Source organism: Syngnathus floridae, chromosome 14 (genome assembly GCF_059516105.1).
Source record: "Syngnathus floridae isolate MCC-2025c chromosome 14, RoL_Sflo_1.0, whole genome shotgun sequence".
NCBI classification, from domain to species: Eukaryota; Metazoa; Chordata; class Actinopteri; order Syngnathiformes; family Syngnathidae; genus Syngnathus; species Syngnathus floridae.
Window position 1 is genome coordinate 1,640,338 of NC_142426.1, and position 22,183 is coordinate 1,662,520.

Consider the following 22,183-nt stretch of genomic DNA (forward strand, 5'->3'; position numbering starts at 1 on the left):
CAAGCACTCATGTGGATAGCATTGGAGTACATAATACATCAATACAAAGAGCCAAAGAGCATCTTTGTAAGGAACTGGATTTTTCTTCTCTACTTACACTGCAGGGATGTTGGCGATGGCTTTGAGGCCGGTGGGGTTACGGATCATTTTGTCCAGAGTGCTGACGATGTCTGTGAAGCGCGGCCGGACGTTGCGGTCCTTCTGCCAACAGTCCAGCATGAGCTGGTGCAGGGTGCTCGGGCAGTCCATAGGCGGCGGAAGACGGTAGTCCTGCTCGATGGCATTAATCACCTGGAGCACGTGTTAGGGAGGTTCCAACTTTTAATTTAGTATCTGTTCTCGTATTGAGCTCATCCGCCTGACATACTGTACTTGTACTCCCACTGCGCTTGGAACTAATTGCACATCCGCCCCTCTTATCCCAACATGGCCACTGAACTTTTGATAAACTCCCCTAGAAATAAATATCCCATTTTCTTTTTTTTTTAGCAAGTGTCTTAACAATTAGACGAAAAAACAAGATGATGAATCTCAGTCTGGTTGCTAAGGCCTGACGATAATGACGTCATTGATGGAACTTTACCGCTCAGCACGCCTTTATGTTTTAGTCCGTGTTTTACTTTACTGTACAATTTATTTAAGTCTGCTAATATAATTTTCCATTAAAATGCATCGCTGTGAGATAAGGACCTGGTGTGAAATTGAGTATTAAAGATACTATCATCATCACCCCCCCCCCCCCCCCCAAAAAAAAAGACACTGCTCTGTACTCCGCCACTGAGTTGAGCACAACTCAGCAGAATCTTGATAAATGATCCGTACCGAGTGTTCAGTGCTTCTTTCTTTCCCGCGCGTGCGCCCGCGCGTGCATGCGCGCGTGCGTGCGTGTTTGGAGAGCCGGACATGCTGAGTGATGCCAGTTGCCACCACTACATTGCAGGTTGCCGTTTGCTGCTGGCCCACTGAGGCAGCATCTGTTGCATTCGATGCTGCTCCTTGCAGCATCCACTGAGGCCCGATGCAGAAAAAAAATCTCACACTTTGGGGACAGTTCCAACCACTTGGACTTTTGCAATCCCAACGGACACAGACAGCAGCCCTCATAGAAGGCGGCCGGCTCTCAAAAATCTCTCCGGGAAGTCAAGGGGAGAGAGAGCGGGAGTGAGATTTGCGCTCAAAGTCACAGTCAAGGACATTGTGACAGATCATGGAAGATGGAGCATGATAAAGTGTGTGATTTATGTCCACTTATTATTTCATGTGCTATCCTGCCAAGTACATATGAGGTGGAATTGACCATTAAATTATGTTGAATTAGCATCATCCATTATCCCTCCATGTAATAGTTGGAAATTCTAAATCATGATTTGATTACTTTTCTTGAACCCAATTTCTATGTACTATCTATACATTTCAATGAAAACATTCTGGAATGTCACTTACATCCTGATTGGACATGTCCCAGTAGGGCCTCTCACCAAATGACATCACTTCCCACATGACAATGCCGTAGCTCCACACGTCGCTGGCGGACGTGAACTTCCTGTACGCGATAGCCTCCGGCGCAGTCCACCTCACAGGGATCTTTCCGCCCTAGGCAAAGAAGACAAAAAAAATTATAATGAGAGAGAGAGAGAGAGAGAGAGAGAAATGGTTCAGTCATCAAAACTTGTCATTGCAATCTTCCCTGTTAGCACTGAGCAGAGTCATGGGTCAAGTCAGATCTCACGTCCCCATCTCGCCGGACCCTGTGGCCCTTCATGGAATCGGTGCATCAATTATAAACTTACAGATGATTCATCAATTGTCTCGGCTCCCGACAGCGTTTGCCCTTCGCGTGTCGATCAATGACGTCTCCCCTCCCTCCCGCCGTTGAAAAGAAAGCCAAATAGGCGTCGGCTCTCGTCTAATACGTTGTAATTGGACTGACTACCTGAGCCTCCAGCAAAGCCGTGCATTCTCTTTTCATTGAAACTGACAGCTGCTTGTCCAATTTCCCAAATAGGCACGCAGAGGCATTGATAGTTGGGTGTAAACAGGCAGACTGTCAAGCTGTGTATCTTCAGCCCACCACTGGTTTAATCATGCCAATTAGGCCGACCTGAGGATTCGCAGATAAGCCGCAGTTGGATACAGACACAGAGGGGAAAGACAAACGGGCCTGAGCGAGGGGGGAGAGATGAGGGCGAATACAGACAATGAACAAACAGTAATCCCAAGGCTTTCCACGCACACTTTGACGCGCCCGCCGCTGAGAACCCGTCTTAAAATCGAGGTAGTGCACTGAGGTGTTGAAAATATAGCACATTGATTTCTGCAGTGTTTAACCTTTAAAGGGGCGTTCACGTGCAGACACGTTTAACATTTGACCCCCCCCCCGGAATGAGCGTTGTTGTTGTTGGCGAAATGCCTACGCACGTTTACACACACCGACTGAATTGCTAAGCCAACCAGTTTAGAAGCAGTCCAAGAAGTGTGCGCTCTTTACTGAGATAGAGGAAGGATTAATAGAGGAGTTAAGATCAAATGACTTCAAGACCTTGGCCATCTTAGTTCTTATCACAACACAGACTGCTGGATGCTTATTCTTTGGCTTTATTTTTGTCTCAGCAAATAAATGGACGTAACATCATGAAACACGCCAGCGGTTCACGCTCCAAAGTTATGTAGAGCATTGGTGTCAAACCCGGCGGCCCGGCGGCCCAGATACCGCCCCGCCCGTCACATCATTTTATGTGGCCCGCCAAGACAAATTCTGCATCGAGTAAAAATTGTCTTCATTTTCAAAAATAGAGCTATTGCTAGCAATTTTTGTATTATCATTCACCTTTTTAAAATAATAATAAAAGAAGACTAGTCTCTGATTTCAAAACGAGTTATCGCCAATGGAATCTTTGGCTACGATGTGGTCCGCGACAAAAAGGACTCCGTTCCTAATGAAATGGATGGAGAGTTTGGTCAGAGGTGGTGTCGCAAAGCCAGATTGCAGTTGTACACCAGCTGCACCTAAAACATTTGTAGGTCCATTCTGCAAGTAGTGGATGTTACGCAAAAGGGAGACAAATTATGTTGCGTCTCGAAAGGTCTCGCTTTGCATTACATCTGAAGGAAGCGTGAGTAAAAAGTCAGCCACTTGAAGTACAAGCACCACTATTACGCAGACGAAAAAACAAAAAACAAATCCCGAATCCGGCCTTCTTTATAATGAATCTTTTTTTCACTTTGCAATTCCCATCTTCTATTTCCTCTCCTCCTCCAATTCCGTAATCCATTTGCCAACAATGCACACTCAAATGGACTTGAGCACATTTATTTGCCCAGGGAGAGAACTCCATCAACATCTTTTTAATGCAATCCTGAGAGCAACCATCGCTCCCGGATGGATGTCTGGCCAAAGTGAGCAGGATGGAGAAGCGCTTTCCCAAGAGTGACAGCAGGATGAAGGACGGACAGTAAGAAGCTAGGGAGGGAGAAGAAGGGAAGGGAAGGGAAGGGAAGGGAAGGGAAGGGAAGGGAAGGGAAGGGAAGGGAAGGGAAGGGAAGGGAAGGGAAGGGAAGGGAAGGGAAGGGAAGGGAAGGGAAGGGAAGGGAAGGGAAGGGAAGGGAAGGGAAGGGAAGGGAAGGGAAGGGAGATGGTGAGACGTTGACTTTCCACGCCACCCACGGGAATGTCTGGCTAAGAAAAGATGGACGCCGGACACATTTATGGTCAAGTCGAGCGCAGTTGCAACTGAAAAGTAGTCGTAACCTGACAGCGTGTTGCTATATACTAGATTCTTGAAACATCTTCCAAAAAAATGTCAAATGCAACAAAAAAGCCACCCGTGCATTTCTGGAGGGGGAAAGAAAATTTCGATCAAAATTATGCGCTTCACACTGTGCCTCCCAAGGTTAATCTTGGTTCAAATGATTGACAGCCCAATCAACTCTGTTATTATACTTGAGCAAATGTCTTCCAGATGACCGCTATTAGGTTACACAGTAGAAAAGTCGATTTACTTTGATTTCTCAGCAGGAGAAACCAAATTCCTAATGATGAAAAGTACAACTTTTTGTATTTAAGATTCCTTTTTGTTGTTGCTGTTTCTTCATAACGATATGGTGCCATTTTTTGTGTAATCGCCAGAAAAATAATAGTTTGGGTGATGTGATCAAAAATGAAAGCAGCGATATCACCTTGAGTGATTTAGTGCAACACAAAGCCTTTAAATACATTGTGACCACAACCACAGTTGGAGAATCAAGGCCTCAGTTTATTCTGACTCTGGCGGGGGGCATCGTCAAGATTTGGAAGGTAGCTACAGCATCATTATTATTATTTCCCCCCCTATTGTCTATGATGTGTGATTTGAAATGTTGAGTGGAGTACTGTAGCTCACAGCAGGTAGAAATGCAAAGCATTTCAGGAAGCCATTTCCCACGAGCAGTGCTTCCAACCTCTGTTTGGCCGCATGCTTATCAGGAGGTGGGCAGACCATCTCGCCACATGTGCATTCGTTTACACCGGCGGAGGAAAAGAAGAATCTGTGCCGGTCACCAATGTGGTCGTTTGGAGTCAGCCCGTGCGAAGAGCAGACGGGAATAACAGCCATTCGATCCAATCCACAACTCTTCTCACGCCTGCTTCAGACACTCGACGTTGAATTGATGTTGCTTTGCAACGCGGCGTATTTATCACCTCGCCACGTCAGTGCGTGTGCAAACAAAGGTTCCTGATCTGAACATGGAAAATAGCCTGAGGAGTCAGGCCTCATTGAATCTTAGAGGGAGAATGACTGACATGAAGGGAAACAAAACTTTTTTTTCTTTACCTTCATGTAGGTGAGAAAAAAGGACACAAAATGGAAGGACTTTGAATATCTGCGCTTTAGCATTTTAGAACCGTTTCATAAGGATTGAAATGGTTTCCAATAACCAGCCGCTAAGATTTGGTTTCAAACGTACCCAAAAATGTCATTTGAACATTGACGCCATTTCGTCAAAAAACTGAGCCTGAAACTTGTCATTCCTAAATAATATGCGATCCAAAATGGAGCCCGCCGGGGCAGCGACGGTGTGAAATGATGCAAATAGCAAGCGGCCAAGTGACAGAAAACAGCAGCACATATCACAGCAGCCCAGCCCAGCCGATACGAGACGAGACGAGGGAATGTCGATCGGGTCGCCAGGATTTGTTGCGATCTGCGTGTGACCTCGCCTTTCAACCTCTCTCAGCCTCAATGACACAAACAAAAATGGCAACAGAAAAAGGCACCTGGCGATTGTACACTTCATATGAATGACCACAAATCTACCTACATAAATATGCAAAAAGCAATGACAGGTTTTCCACATCATCAGCCGAATCAAATGCAAGAAAACAGCTACTGTATACTGTATACACGGACAGATCACAACATGATGCTAATGCTACTAACGCTGCAACCATTAGAAGAATGTACGTTTTGTTGAAAATGAGATTTTTTTCACCATATAGGCTGTTGAATGGCCATCTTTCCCCCCACTACTGTATGTTTAAAGCAATTCATAGCCTGCACTACCTGAATGCTTCTATCTAATGGCATACCAGTTAACAATGAGCATTTACTGTATGCGGCAACGTTAACCGTTGACCAACAAACACAACTGCTGCTGCAACACGTGTAGACAGACCGTATAGCAATAGCCACAAACACATATTCTTTATCCTCTGTCTGAGAGGAACGACAACTGCCGTACTGAGAAGCTGAGAGAGACGCTGAACCGACAGCAGTGACAAAAACGGTTTAATTGTTCAAGTGCAATTGGGCGATGGGTGGGGGTTTGGAAACGATGAGCGACATTTTCATTTGTTGGCATCCCAAGTTACAAGCGTAGCCAACAAATGTCAACTATCTCCTGATATTTGTGAGCATCCTATAGAGCGTAAAGGGCGAGCCCGCCTTTGATGCGAAGAAGTCGGAGCATCGCCTCGGCATGAACCCATGTCCGCATTAAACGCAACGACCAGCAGGTCCTCCTCACCATACAACAAAGAGTGTAACGAAGAATTTGAAAAGCAGTGTCGCAAAAGAGGAAATTCATTTGTCAGGGGAGGGGGTCGATGCTAATGTCACTCCCGGCGGCACGTTAGCGCCATTTAATTCCCCCCTGCCTTGTCGTCGGCGGCCGCCTTGCTTGCTGATTGGTTTGCGACAGGTCGTAGCCGAGCAGCTCACGAAGGGAAGGGAACCGCGGATGGCTTAATTACACTCACCGTATGAGGCACAAACATCCCCTGGAGCTGCTTTGCATGTCCACCTTAAATACGTACATTAGCCGACGAGGTTCTAATGAACTGTCTGCAATGCGCAATCCTGTGCAAAAGTTTGGGTCACCTCAAAGGTTTGCTGGGTGGGAATGAGGAAAACCAATTTGGACCATGCACTAAGAGGATTACAAACATGTTGCGATGAATTTTGCTGCCTTCCCCTCTATTTAAATGACCTCAAAAATGATATTTGAAGAAATCCTCTTTTGAAGCTCCAGGCACGGACTCGCCGGGCGGGCTATTACCTGCATGCTTTTGATCTCAGCTTTTCGCATGTGTCAAAATACATCACACGGCAGTCCTAAAATAGTTTGCCTTTATAGCATACGCTATTAATATTCATATTTCTCCATAATATATACGGAATTACCACCCAAGTGCCAATATGCTGGATAAAGAATGGATCATTTGCACGAACTGAAGAAACTGGAGAGAAGGTAGACCTTCCGAAAAGCATTCTTCGAAACCGCTCATCCAAAACAAAAGGATGCCAGACAGACAAGAAGCTGACAAATATTTCAGGCCAGTTTCACCAGCGTTATCGCAAAAGTCCTTTCAAATCTAAATGACAAATGGCGTGTTTTGAGCGAGGGAAAGGACAGGCGGTGGATGGACTAACGACGGGCTGCCCGTCTTGACAGATCTGTGGTTAATGAAGGAGCCAAAGCCTCCCATGACGCTCCATGTAATAATGAGCCATGAGTGAAAGTGAAGGCGCGCGGGCTGGAGGAAGAGATGATGGGAGCTGTCAGTTGGAGAGGGCGCCATGCCCTTTGGTTTCCCCGCACTCTGGGCATGTCAACGAGAGAGCAAGCTTCCCAGAGGAGCCTGGGCTCCCACACTAATGAAGATGTGACAGAAGCCCAACCGTGGCCCGCCCGTGAATACAGAACAGCAGAAAGAGGGCCTGGAAGACGGTGGTGCGCTTCTTCAAGTAGTAAGCTCTCACCCAGACTCCGATTTGACCGACGTGACGTCAATCGAGGACAATTCAAGGAAGGTGCTACCAAAGGCTAGACGGCTCGGCTCGGCTCCGCTCGAGTGTACCCACCAACGAGCTGGTGTAGCTGGGATCAGAGGTGTCTTCCTGCAGGTAGCGCGACAGGCCAAAGTCAGACACTTTGCACACCAGGTTGCTGTTGACTAGAATGTTGCGTGCGGCCAAGTCTCGGTGCACGTAGTTCATCTCGGAGAGGTATTTCATGCCGGCCGAGATCCCGCGCATCATTCCCACCAACTGGATCACTGTGAACTGACCGTCGTTTTGCTGCAAAACAAGGAGAGACATTCATTAGCCGGGCCGCGAGAGTGTTTGCATTCGAATTGGTGTCAAACAGAATGACCAAACCAACTGAAAATAATCCATATCCAATCAGAATTGATGGCAAATCTGAAGACCCAATGAGTTGGCAGGGAGCGTGCAATCAGAAGGCAAATGGCTTCGAGGTCGGTCACAAAAATGATTTCGAAAGGAGTTACTTTGTGTGTCGACTTTTTAGAAGAAGCGCTGTGCATTTTGGTCAGAGCAGCTATGCCTTTGAATGAGCCATTCTTTCATCCCACCGTGAAATGACCTTGATTGAATAAGCAAATGACGAATCGCCGCCTACCTATTGACAGGCTTACTTGTGTTCAAGAAACAAAAGAGTTCTTTTGCACGTGGCTCAATTCTGGATGGTTTCTCCTCCTTAAGCGTGCAAGCTCACTGGCCGGCCGTGCCCCTGCGTGAATGCTCTTTGAACGTAGGAACAAATACGAGGGTGAAACGGATCGATGGAAACACAAGTTGGAAGTGGCGGTTAGCAAAGCCAGCTTCAAAGACCCCCTTAAAGCCCGCCTGAGATCAAAGTGGCGCAGAACTGTGAGACTGAAAGAGAAAAAAGCCCAGTTGAATTTTGATTATCTTTCTTCATCTCAAACTAAACGTCCGAAGGCCAATCGTCGTTCCAGGCAATAACAACGGATTCATTTTTCAATGACCGAGGTCCGAAAGCGTGTTAGCGAGTAGATCAACCAACTATACGTACGTACAGCATAAAGTCTGTCAAAGTTCCTAAATAATATGCAGTCCATACGCAGGGAGTCGGGTGGGGGCATCGCTGTCCATTTTGCGAGCCAAAAGTGCCGGACAGACATTTTGTTTTCATTGGCACGGTGTACGAGAAGCCTCTTTGATTCACCCATTGTTGAATTGCCACTGGTCATATTCTTGAATGACTCTACTTCTAATCAAATCATCCCTAACAGTTGACTGCTTCTCATTACAGTCTCACTCACTGCTTCTCATTACACTCTCACTCACTCACTCACTCACTCACTCACTCACTCACTCACTCACTCACTCACTCACTCACTCACTCACTCACTCACTCACTCACTCACTCACTCACTCACTCACTCACTCACTCACTCACTCACTCACCCGGAGGAAGGAGTCGAGGGCCCCGTTCTCCATAAACTCCGTGACAATCATGACGGGTCGGCTTTTAGTGACGACTCCCTCCAGGCGGATGATGTTGGGGTGGTCAAACTGACCCATGATGGACGCCTCGGACAAGAAGTCCCGCCTCTGCTTCTCCACGTAGCCCGCCTTCAAGGTCTTCATGGCTACGAAGATCTCCCTCTTACTGGGCAGCTTCAGGCGCCCCTTGTATACTTCACCAAATTCACCTTGAAGAGAAAGTCGGTGTCAAGACAAAACCGTGTACTTGAGATCACATTTTTTCTGGCCCTGGGCTCGAAATATTCAAACGTCACCGTACATCAAGGAAGTGGCTTCGACACGCGACTCAAGATCCAAATTCAAAACCTTTGTGCAAAACATTGGAGTTATGAGGATCATCGACAGTACGTAGATGTCCTGCAGGAGAGTCAATACAAATGGGATTCTTTTTCAGCCCTATTCCACGCTGGTAGCGCAGTTCCAGCTGTGTCGCTCCCTCTCCCCTCGCTCGCCGAGAGGGCCAATTTCAAAGGAGCGATTCCGGACTCAAACTCATCATCGTCCTATTTTTACCTCAATAAAAGCCATCACGCCGTTAGAAGGCTATACGAGATGAAAGAAATATCTTTTATCTAAGCGAAGCCAAACTGCTTAAGTGATTGCTTGAAAACAACGACACCAAACGGAATTGCATCCTGACATTTAGGGGGGGAGGAGAATAGCAAGACTATCTCTAATCAGAAAAGCACAGGACATATGGGGCACGTCTCATTTCTACTGCAATTACAGTATTTCCCACGGTAGCTGGCCTATATTCCGCTCAGGTCCACGGGTCCCCCTGATTGACTGGCTTTACAAGTCTGACTTCCACAGAGATGTAAACAGAACAATGCAACAGAGTGGAGCATACCTGCGCCAATGACCTCCTCGATTTTAACCGTCGAGACATCAATCTCCTTGGCAAACTCGTGCACCGCTTCGTTGGGGTCTTCGTACGTGAAGGGGTCGATGTAGATCTTCATCCCTGGGGAGCCTGAGAAGTGAGTCGGGCAGCCCAGTGATGAGGGGCAGTTAGACATATTGGCTCGCAAAGAGAGTTCTAGAACAACCAAAGGCGCCCAGTAAGAAGAAACCCTTTTTTTTTTTTCTTCCTCCATTTGGCTGATGTGTTTTGTGTTAATGGCCGGCGAATGCAATTGACCCAAAGGTCGGAATTTCAATCACATTGTGACAGGCAGTATTTCCCCATCCCTGCGAGCTTTTAACATTGCTATAGGGTTCTCCTAGAGATAAATGAAAGGCTACTACTGGATGGATGGAAGTGGTTATTATCTCACACAACTCACACATTAAAGAGGATGGGCGGGCTGGCTGGCTGGCTGGCTGGCTGGCTGGCTGGCTGGCTGGCTGGCTGGCTGGCTGGCTGGCTGGCTGGCTGGCTGGCTGGCTGGCTGGCTGGCTGGCTGGCTGGCTGGCTGGCTGGCTGGCTGGCTGACTGGCTGGCTGGCAGGTCAAATAGGCAGTTTAAGTTAAGATAACCAAATGTTGATTGGTCAAGTCTGAGGTGGCCAAGGAAAGTGGAAAGCACTCCATGAAAGTCCCATGCTCTTTTGTCCCAAAAATGCAAAGGGTTAAATCTTTAATGCAGTTTTGTTTGAGCACGTTTTCTGGAAGTTTGCTACTTGACCTGTTGGGACTTGAGAAGCGCCACGCTATGATAAAAACTCGAGAGCAAAAAAAAAAGACACATTCAATGAAGACATCTACCTATTTTTTTCTGTGCTCTAGCCCTTCCCCTCACCTCTTTAATAGTACTAGAAAATATTTTGCCCTCAGCTTTTTCCTACAAGCTCATAAAGAGATAAAAACGGCTGGGCCATCATCACCTTGCCAGGTACGCGCAGCGGCCATGCAAAAGGCAGATTGTCAGAGTGGGCACGGCTGCTGAAAAGCACTTGTAAACGCATTCACTACACGCCGCTTCAAGATGGACAGAAGTGTAAACATGCAGATGTCGAATCATCATTTCTATAGTGGGCGCTGGAGAGTGTGTGGGGGGGGGGGACCTTTAGCAGACACGATTGGAATAAACCCATCTCCATGGAGTCAATTTGTGCCCTTTTCATTTACATAACATACGCGGCCATGGAGGGGTCCCGAGTGATAAAGAAAGGGATGAGGTCTGCTCAAGGTAGCTCACCTCCATCCCCACTTCAAGTTGAATCTGGTTACGGCTCTAATTGCCTTGAACCCTGTCTGTGTGAACCTAATTGCTCATTAGAGATTCCATTCAGATTAGATTCAAGGTAATCCATTAGAGACTTGATAGCTCGGCATTCCGTAAAAAAGAAAAGATAAAAAAAAAAAAGCTCTCGTTTATTGCCGTTGCCAAGCTGCAGCGGCATCGTTGCTAAATACTCCAAAGATCGACCTGGAGGATTCAAGAAACATATTGGCCCACCCACAAGCTCATATTAAAGTACACCACACATGCATGCATGCATGTCTCGGTGCACCTATGTACTACATCAAAGCAGCCCATTATTTCCCAGTCCCCATTTCCAACATCACTTTCATGTATTATTTAGAATCAAACACTATGTAGCTCCCAACACGGTGTTATCCGGACTCATCTTTTTACGGCCGGTTCATAAAAGAGAGCTTTTTTTTGTCCTTCAATATTTCACAAGTCCCTCATCTGAGTGTGTGTGAAGCAAATGTATCCAAAGCTCAAAGGTATTTTTACCCAGCCGCGAAAGCAAGGGGGGAGGGAGGTTAATGGCAGAGGTGGTAAAGAACAAGGACTTGCCTTTTTCCAATGAGATGAATGAATGAATGAAGTGCCCAAAAGGGCAAAAATCGGGCCGGTTCAACAATTCTTATAAATGCATTCAGTTGAAGGGGGCAATGAATTATAGTTAACTGCACTCCACATTCTATTTTCAGCACTAGCATCTACGCTACTATTAGTTTGCCCTGCTCATTTAGTAAATGGCCCAAATGCATCAACAAATCAAGTGCACAACGGTCATGCCTAATTACTAGGAACAGAGTGATACATTTAATAGAGAAAACATTCCGCAGTTTCTAATTTTAACTAAATGAACTCACACAGGATTTACCGTATTTTCCGGACTATAAGTCGCTCCGGAGTATAAGTCGCACCAGCCATAAAATGCCCCAAAAAGTGAAAAAAAAACATATATAAGTCGCTCCGGAGTATAAGTCGCATTTTGGGGGCAATTTATTCGACAAAATCCCACACCAAAAACAGTCATGAACGAGCAACAACAGGCTAAACGATAGCAACAACAGGCTAAACGATAGGTATGCTAACGTGACAAACACAAACAAAGAGCTGAGAACGGGCCTGACGTAACATATAGAGTGATTAAGGACAACTATTACATGAATAACATGTTTATAAAACCATCAGTGTCACTCCAATTCATTAAATAGCAACAACAGGCTAAACGATAGGAATGCTAACGTGACAAACTCAAACAAAGAGCTGAGAACGGGCCTGACGTAACATATAGAGTGATTAAGGACAACTATTACATGAATAACATGTTTATAAAACCATCGGTGTCACTCCAATTCATTAAATAGCAACAACAGGCTAAACGATAGGTATGCTAACGTGACAAACTCAAACAAAGAGCTGAGAACGGGCCTGACGTAACATATAGAGTGATTAAGGACATTGTTGTTGGCTTCCGTCAGTCTCGAGAGACTATGGATTATGTGCCTTGGTGGTCATTGGTTGCTGGACCTGCAGTTCCTTCTGTGACTAAAGAGTCCAATTCTGGAGCCGCATGCCCTGTTGCAGATGTCACAGCTAAAGGCAGTAGAGTTTCGGGGTAGTTGAGCATCTCTTCTGTGTCTTTGAGCCCTTTTCTCTTCCATTTTCTTCTCTCTGTTCTCTTCCATTTTCTTGATGACTGATTTGGTAACGGCTTTCCACCCTGAGCGATCTGCGGCCAGTGTCTCAAATTGTGCTGGTGCGATGTTGCCCTCCTTCAAGCTCCGTTTACAAACATCTTTGAAGCGGAGAAGTGGTCTTCCGAGTGGTCTAGAACCAGAGGCGAGCTCACCATACAATATGTCTTTGGGAAGTCGACCATCTTGCATACGGGATACATGGCCAATCCACCGCAGACGTCTGTTTGTAAGGATGGCAAACATGCTGGAAATTCCTGCCCTGGTCAAGACCTCTTTGTTGGAAACGTGATCCTGCCATGAGATGTTGAGGATTCTCCTTAGACAGCGCTGGTGAAAACTGTTCAACTTGCGTGCCTGATGACTATACAGCGTCCAGCTCTCGCTCCCATACAGAAGTGTATTCAGCACGCAGGCCTGATACACTGAGATCTTGGTTTTGACGGTGAGCGAGCTATTTTCCCACACCCTCTTTGCTAGGCGGGCTAGCACCGATGAGGCCTTGCCGATTCTGACATTGATCTCTTTGACGAGGCTGAGACTGTTAGAGATGTTGGAGCCAAGGTAGGTGAAATCTTCGACCACATCGAGGCAACAGTCGAAAATTGAGATGTGAGGGGTAGAGCTGACACCTTGGGCTAAGATCTTCGTCTTCTTTATGCTGATTGTCAGACCGAACTCTCTACAAGCATGGGCGAAGGCATTTATAAGGTCTTGGAGGCCGGCTTCGATATGTGATGTCAGTGCCGCATCATCCGCGAACAGCATTTCACGAATGAGAACTTTGCGCACGCGTGTTTTTGCTCGAAGGCGGGTAAGGTTAAATAGGCTGCCATCACTTCGGGTGTACAGGTACACTCCTTCTTCGGATGTCTCGAAGGCATATCGTAGCAATAGTGAAAAAAAGATGCCAAAGAGAGTTGGGGCAAGGACGCAGCCTTGCTTTACCCCACTTGTAATTGGGAAGGGTTCAGATTTTAATCCATTGCACTGTACAGTACCTTTCATATCCTTGTGAAAGGAGACAATCAGTCTCAGCAATTTAGGAGGACAGCCAATTCTGTGCAGGAGTGTGAACAGACCCGTTCTACTGACCAAATCAAAGGCTTTCGTTAGGTCTATGAAGGCGATATACAGTGGTCGCTGTTGCTCACGACACTTCTCTTGCAGTTGCCTTAATGAGAAGATCATGTCGATGGTGGATCTCCCTGTTCTAAAGCCACACTGGGATTCTGGATAAATCCGTTCAGCCAGTGGATAGAGTCTGTTTAATATAACTCGGGCAAATGTCTTTCCCACGACAGAGAGTAGGGATATTCCGCGATAGTTGTTGCAAACACTTCTATCGCCTTTGTTCTTGTATAGTGTGATGATCTTGGCATCTCTCATGTCTTGAGGCACGTTTCCTTCATCCCAGCACTGTAAGAGTAGCTTGTGGAGATGCACGAGGAGGCTGGTTTGTTTGGCTGCTTTGATGACCTCTGGGGGGATGCCGTCATTTCCTGGGACTTTACCGCTGGTTAGGGAATCGACAGCCTTATACAGCTCCTGAATAGTGGGCGGTTCATCAAGCTCTTCCATGACAGGTAGTGGTGTTATGCCTTCCACAGCATTTATCGTGACTTCAGTTTCCCTCGTTAAAAGCTCTTGGTAATGCTCAGCCCATCTCTCCATTTGTTTGGTTCGATCTGTAATGATTGAACCAGTGCTTGACCTCAGAGGGGCAGTTTTGGTGACAGTGGGGCCGAATGCTATTTTCATCCCATCATACATTGCCCGGATATTGCCACAATCAGCAGAAGTTTGGATATTCTGGCATATACTCTGCCAGTATTTATTTGCGCACTGCCTGGCAATCTTCTGGGTGTCAGCTCTGGCTTTCCTCAGAGCTGCAAGTGTTTTGTCACTGGGATTGGTTTTGTAGTTGAGGAGGGCTGATCGTTTACGTGAGATGGCCGGTTCAAGATTCATGATTCCCGCTTCAAACCAATCTGGGTTCATTTTCGTTCTTATTCCAAAGGAGTCGAGAGCAGTTGTGTATATTGCACTTCGCATGTGATTCAATTTTTCTTCTGCACTGCCAGTTGAGCATTTGTTAAGGGCTTCTTCGATGTTAACAGCAAAGCTTTTAATTAACTGAGGGTCCTGGGTCTTGGTTGTGTTTATGCGAGGCTGGCCCATTGGCTTTGATCTATGAGCACGTTTGGGTTGGAGGCATACTTTACTGGCGACCAAAGCATGGTCTGTATCGCAGTCTGCGCTGTGATAGCTGCGAGTGATGTTGACGCAGTTGAGGAAGGATCGTCGAGTGATAATGAGATCCAATTGATGCCAGTGACGAGATCTAGGGTGCCGCCATGATACTCTGTGGCTGGGCTTTGTAAAAAAGAACGTATTTGTGATGCAGAGATCATGAAAGGAGCATAGTTCCAACAATCTTTGCCCATTTTCGTTCACCTTGCCAACTCCAAACTGGCCAATACAGCAGGGCCAAGAGGAATTGTCCGAGCCAACACCAGCATTGAAGTCTCCCAGCAGGACCAGGTGCTCAGATGCAGGTAATTCCCTGATGAAGCTCTCAAGCTCGTCGTAGAATTGGTCTTTTTCCTCTTCTGATGAGGTGAGTGTTGGGGCGTAGGCGCTCACGATGTTTACAAGGCCAGACGCGGTTTCAATGCGCATGATGAGGATGCGGGCAGTGCCCACTGTTGGTGGCGTGCAAGCAGGCAGGAGGGAGTTCCTCACTGCGAAACCTACACCATGCATACGATGTTCCCCTGGGGCCTTTCCTTGCCAGAAGAATGTGTAGTCTTTCTCTCTGATGCTGCCGTTGGATAATAGCCTGGTTTCTTGCAGTGCAGCAACGTCGATGTTCAGACGTGTCAGCTCGCGGTTGATGACAGCTGTCTTTCTAGCATCGTTTATCTGTTTCGGGTCATTGGTGATCCCTGGACATAAAGTTCTAACATTCCATGTTGCCAGTCTAAGCGCTGGCGGCTTTGTTTTATTTTTTCCATTGCTTGGTGCATGGATTACAGTCCGCCGTTCGGATTTTGTCCTAGCTCCAAGCACCCATTGAAGCAGACGGACTGTGGCGGGTCAGCACCTAATTGGCTAGGGGCTGCCCAGCTTATTAGGCGGGCGGTAGCTGACCAGTGGGATGCGATGATCCCTCCCACCGTTGGAGACAACCCGTAGCGCCTGAGCTGACGCCAATTGGCTCAGGCTTAGAACTCGTAACTGCTGTCTCCCGAATTGTTTCTGTCACTAAAACAGCGACAATGAGTGACCTATCCAAGGCACAGGCCTGGGCACAGTGTATGGAGACCTTGGGTTGCCCAGTCGTCAAGATCCCCCTCTCGGCTTTGTTGGTGTGGTCCAGAGGAATGCAAGCAATACATTTGGCACCAACTGGGCTGCAGGAGCTGCCGGAGTCAGTGAGCGTTCTACACTGGTCCGCCTTCGGGGCCCCACTCCTGATTTGTGAGGTTTACTCCTCTACACTTGGCCGTTGGGTCTGGGACCTCCTCCGCCCTCTGGCCGTTGGCTGCTCATGCAGCTCCTCCGCCCAGTGTCGTAGTGCAGTGTAGACATTCCGTAGGCTGGTTATTGGTTTGAGCGCCAATCGTTCGCTTTCGCACCTAGCTCATTTAGCAAAACCAGTGTCGCCACGAGGAGGCAGAGCTGAGGAGCTTGTCTGGCAGAGGTGATCAAGTTACACAAGCCTTATGGAGCCATTTTTAAGTTGTTGTTAATAGTTGATTAAGGACAACTATTACATGAATAACATGTTTATAAAACCATCGGTGTCACTCCAATTCATTAAATAGCAACAACAGGCTAAACGATAGGTATGCTAACGTGACAAACACAAACAAAGAGCTGAGAAGGGGCCTGACGTAACATATAGAGTGATTAAGGACAACTATTACATGAATAACAAACATGTTTATAAAACCATCGGTGTCACTCCAATTCATTAAATCCATCGATCGTTCTTTGTCAACAATGGGTGCGCACGGCTGAGGGCGCTTGCACTTCAAAATATTCCACAGGCTCATATAACGATAGATAAACTATATTTCAAATAACTATAATACAAGCCAATAATATTATCAAACCATCCGTGCACTTTAATTCCATTAAATCCATCGATCAAATTCCTCGTCCTTTGTCAACATCGCCGCGCGTGCGCCCTGACGTCAGCCTCGTCTTTATTCCACAGATCTACTATATAACTATATTGTAGCGTTAAAAAAGTACAAGGATAGACGTGGGTTTGGTAAACGGCTCTTTATTAAACAAAACAAACTTCCAAGCGTGTGGCGGCGTGGACTTCCAGACAGACCGGGCGTGCGTAATGGCCATGTCCGAGCCCCGCGCACCGTTCGCGGACAGCCACTCGGCCGAGCGCCGGCCCCCGACTAAGCGGAGACCGGGCGTGCGTAAAAGCCATAATAGTTTTTCAAACCTTCTATGTCACTCCAAATCCTTAATTCCTCCAAACTCTTTGTCCTCCATGTCACTTAGAAATGATCACCGCTAATGATGCCGGTAGTCCTTGTGTGGGCACTTTGTATGTAAACAACCGGCGCGCCGCGCTACTGACGTCACTTGAAATAGTAATCCATTGTTACATCACGGTTCTCCAAACTTTCTTTCTGCTGCTCGATTACTGTTTTCAGCTGCATATTTTACAACTTGAAGTTTGTAACCTGCAAAATATGAGTTTCTTTTTGGTGCCATTTTTCTTAAACCCACCCAGTTGATGAGTCACGGCCAACGGTAAAATTTAGAGCGCCCTCATCCAGTTTCGTCTGAAAATATAATTTTTTTGGGTTGTTTTATCAAAGTCTGCTTTATCGTCGATTTTTTTTTTTTATATACTAAGACACACAAAGAGATTGAAATTACGTTTCCACTATCCCTCGGTGAGATAGTACACATATGCATACAAGCAACACAAAAAAAACCCAAGAAGGCACTAACAATGAATAAATAAGAGTGTTGAATAAATGATAAATAAACAAATAATAATAAATAATAATAATAAATATAAGAGGAGCAAAAATGGAGCAAGTGTACATACAGTAGACAGTGGACTTGGATATGGTGCTTTAAAGTGTTAATTGCTTTATTTGATGTTTTCTCTATTTTTTATGTTTTGAATATGTTCAAGATAAAGATATAAAAGCATGTGAAGTGATCAACTATACTAAAAATAACATGGGAAGTGGTCAACTATACTTGTAAGTGATGTCTTAATGATCAAGTAAAAATTTGTGAAAAAAAACATATATAAGTCGCTGGATGGATGGATGGATGGATGGATGGATGGATGGATGGATGGATGGATGGATGGATGGATGGATGGATGGATGGATGGATGGATGGATGGATGGATGGATGGATGGATGGATGGATGGATGGATGGATGGATGGATGGATACATAGATGGATGGATAGCTTTTGTTTTCCTCTTTTCAGCTGCATTGTTAAATTTTCAATACGCTTGACACCTTGGATGAGGACACATCACTTACGTGTGTGCGTGCGTGCGTGTGTGCATGTGTGCGGTAATGGCTGGCACATTTTGGGAAATTTCCCCCAAAACAATTGATTTAGCGCCTCACTCTTATTGTTGCAGCGAATACTGTAATTACCAAACTGTCAGCCTCATCTTAGAGGAGCGTGGAAGACAACAATGCATTATGGGATGGATGGATGGATGGATGGATGGATGGATGGATGGATGGATGGATGGATGGATGGATGGACGGACGGACGGACGGACGGACGGACGGACGGACGGGTGGGGGGGTCTGCATTGTGTGAAAGGAGAAAAAAAAAAGAACGGGATCTCTTATCGGCAAATTGACGTATCTGATGATTGATGACTTTCATTCGTCGACTGTATTCAGGGCATTCGGCTTTCGGTGGCGGCTTGGAGTCCTGCCTGTTGTAGCTGTGAGACAAAGTCTGCCGCGTCAGGCTGGACAAAGCGCTGTCCCCTGGAGTGAGCCCCTTGCACACGCATGCAGCGAGTGAGCGAGCGAGCGAGCGAGCGAGCTCTCCAGTACAGATGCTTTTTACTGGAAGCACAAAAGTGTTGGCTTTTTGCGTGTGAAGCCGTGTGTATCCTCCAGGCAGGCACCATCTCAGTCAGTGTCGAGGGAGTGCTTACTACACCACGTAGTGTGCAGGGCTCTCCTCAGGACCGTCTATGACTGTGGTGGCCTCAGCCATCGCTGTGGTGGACCGGGACAGGCAGGGGGAGACTAAATAAGATGGTCAGGAGAGCGAACGAGCGAGCGAGCGAGCGAGCGAGCAAGCAAGCGAGCGAGCTCTGTCCCCTGAACTCCATAGAGGTTGCGGGTGAGAGGAGGAAGGACGTTAATTAAGCAGAAATCCATCATGGACAACACCTCTCACCCCCTCCGTGACATTGTGCGGTCGCTGAGCAGCTCCTTCAGCAGCAGACTATTATAGCCAGGGTGTAGGAAGGAGAGATTCGGCAGGTCCTTCATTCCCACTGCTGTCAGACTCGACAACATGCGTTGTGTTTGGTCTCTAGCGCTACTAGTGCCACTTGTCTTTGTCCTTGTCTGTTATGTATCCTTTTTTACATTTGGCACTTGTCTCTTGTATTCTTGCACGCTGCTGTGACAAGTAAATTTCCCCACTGTCACTCCGAGCCACAGTAAAGCCTCCAGAGATGACTGTCAGCGTCATTGGCGCAAAACCAAAGGAATTTGACAAGAGCACCTGCCACCCTTCTACAAAATCCACCTGTGCATTAAATTTACTTGTATGTCATGGCACGTGATCAGTCTTGTTGAACACAAAGCGTCCAAATATGCCATTTCAACACTTTGGAGCCATCCAACCAATGGATTTGACAAGCGTCTGGCTGGTGGACTTACCTCTTCCTGTGCTGTAATGTTGCAGCTTGTCACTGTAGACCGCCTCCTTGGTGTAGACCCTTTTCCTAAGCCATCAACGAGGAGACAAGAGAAGCGGATGGTGAGCCCGTGACAAACAAGAGTAGGGCAAAAAAACAAGGCGGCTGAAAATGGCCTCATTGCCACGGCTCGATGGGGTGGAGGGGAAAGGCCGAGCAGGGTCAATGAAGTTCATGAAAACGAGCCGGGTTTTACATAATTCGACCTCCGTAGCGTGGCTTTGCTTTTCATGTCTCCTTCGGCGTGCCTTCAAAAGCGGCGGGCCTCAAAGTTGCGCACGGCTCAGCGGTAAATGTGACCTTCCAATATTTAAAGCACGGACGCCACGGCGCCTTAGCGATGTGACCGAGTGACCGGCTAATACCGAATGAAATCACCTCGACTTCACTAATAAGGCAAAAGTTGGAACGGTTTAACCACAATGGGAAGGATGCAACATTGAGGAATGTGCTTGCTTGCATTTCTGCGCTATAACAAGCTTATTTGCATTTGTTGATGGAGGAAGCATTTCCCAGGGATATGCTTGCAGGCAAATATGGATTAGATTGGGAAGAAGAAAATGATATGATTGACATCTTAATGCAAAGCAAAGCTGTCAGTTGCCGTGTTACCATTATTTGGGATACGTTGATATGGTCACAAACCTACCCCTGCATTTTCTTCAACAGCCGAGGGGAACACGCTCGGTGCAGGAAAAACCGCATCGAGAAAACTGAAAATGTTGGCTAGGATTTCGTTACGGGAGGAAATAGAAAATACACAGAGGCCGCTGCTTACGTACCTGCTGCAGACGATGGAGATGGCGACCAGCGAAACGATGAAGACCACTCCTGCGGCAGCTGACCCGGCAATGAGAGGAAGTTGCTCCCTCAGCTCTGATTTGAAGTAATCTAAAATGCAAAAAGAAACCTCAATCAGGAAATTAAATCCAGATAATGCCAGATGCCTTTGCCTTTCGTCATCATTCTCTAGGAACCACGGAAAAGTCTACAAAGAAGCATTGATGACTGTTCATTAGACCATTCATTCATAGCATTATTTACATTCATTACTAACATTCATTCATAGTTCCGTGTCATGTATGCGGCTTATAAACCGAGTTCAGCTTGTGGGCGCAGCTTTTATACCCCGGTCGGTGGAATTTGCTATTATAGGTAGGGCAGTACAGCACTGCTGACAGAGCACATTTTATGATGGCACATGACTTTGGCACGGTGCTGCTTGACAAAAAATATGCAAGAAACACACACACACACACACACACACACACACACACACACACACACACACACACACACACACACACACACACACACACACACACACACACACACACACACACACACACACACACACACACACACACACACACACACACACACACACACACACACACACACACACACACACACACACACTCTCTCTCTCTCTCTCTCTCTCTCTCGACGTCTAGCGCCGTATTTGTTATTGCAGTATTATTAGTCGCTGAGATTGATGTGGGGCGTAGCGTTCAATTGCACTTCTGTTTCGGCAGCAAAATTAATTCCTTTCAAGAGTGTGTGACTATGCATGTATGTTAGTGTGTGGGTGTGTAGACTTGATGTAGAAAGTCGGATGTCTTTTGTTTGTGCAGCTAACTGTGCTTGATCCACAATGCTAAGCTAATTGGTTTTCCACCCAACCATTCCAGCGTTGGAGTGCTGTGATTAGTAGTTGATGAGATTTTTGGGGGGTGGTCATAAGAGGGAGGGAGGGAGAGTTTTAAGGATCTCCAGAAACGTGTGACACAAATTGTGCATGAGTAATCAAAGTATATTTATCAAGTAGAAAAACAGCATTTGTCACCAAATTCAAGATTGTAACAATGGTTTTTTTAATCGGCAAATTAATTTTATTCTCCCCATTATCTAATCTGGCATCAGCCTAAAACAAAATCCACATTGCTCAGGCCCTAATTATTATTATTATTATAGTGGGGGCTAAAGGCATGAATACACCATGAAATAAAGAACTATTATTTTTGAAGCATCAAATGCGCATTCACTGACAGAAAATGGCAAATGAATTTTCTGTTATTTGTCTTCACTTGTGTTTTTACATTGGGAATATTGCCAATTGTCTTGCAATGATGGTGAAAGTTATTGGAATGACCTCAACAGGTGCTGTGGCCCATTGGTGCCCTCACTTACAAATGTTCCCGCAAAATAAAGGCCCAGGCTTCACGCTCGCTCTTTTTCATTTATTGGCCGGCCGACATGGCACGATATTTGTCCGAGCACTTAGCGGCAGGCGGCAGCGGCAAGCTCGCACCCATAGGCTCCATCTACCCTGCTGCCATGACGCTGCTTTGCCTCCGTTTCGTCCTTTTGTTTTTGTTTGATTGTGCAGCGGTGCCCTGCCCCCCCCCCCCCCCAACCCCTCGTGCCACCCCCCTTCTCACTCCGCCACTGCTTCCAACACTAAACATCATGGGAAAGATGTATTTCCCTTTTCAACCTAAATATTCATGACCGTTCAGTTTACTAAATTCATTTCAAACACATGTAG

The 22,183-nt window shown here is 46.5% G+C and overlaps 1 protein-coding gene across 6 annotated transcripts in view; it reads right to left on the minus strand.

Moving 5' to 3' along the window:
- The window catches only part of LOC148386925 (ephrin type-B receptor 1-B-like), a 116,188-nt gene that overhangs the window by 5,115 nt on the left and 88,890 nt on the right, over positions 1 to 22,183 (minus strand). For all 6 annotated transcript variants that reach the window (XR_015862841.1, XR_015862843.1, XR_015862839.1 and 3 more), the window contains 7 exons: positions 20,418 to 20,526; positions 19,598 to 19,662; positions 9,643 to 9,765; positions 8,712 to 8,959; positions 7,341 to 7,556; positions 1,444 to 1,593; positions 98 to 291 (listed from right to left, as the gene is read on the minus strand). Coding sequence is in view for 1 of the 6 variants with exons in the window: in XM_088397367.1 (XP_088253493.1) it covers positions 98 to 291; positions 1,444 to 1,593; positions 7,341 to 7,556; positions 8,712 to 8,959; positions 9,643 to 9,765; positions 19,598 to 19,662; positions 20,418 to 20,526 (1,105 nt within the window). In the remaining 5 variants the exon portion in view is untranslated. The remainder of the gene's footprint in view (positions 1 to 97; positions 292 to 1,443; positions 1,594 to 7,340; positions 7,557 to 8,711; positions 8,960 to 9,642; positions 9,766 to 19,597; positions 19,663 to 20,417; positions 20,527 to 22,183) is intronic.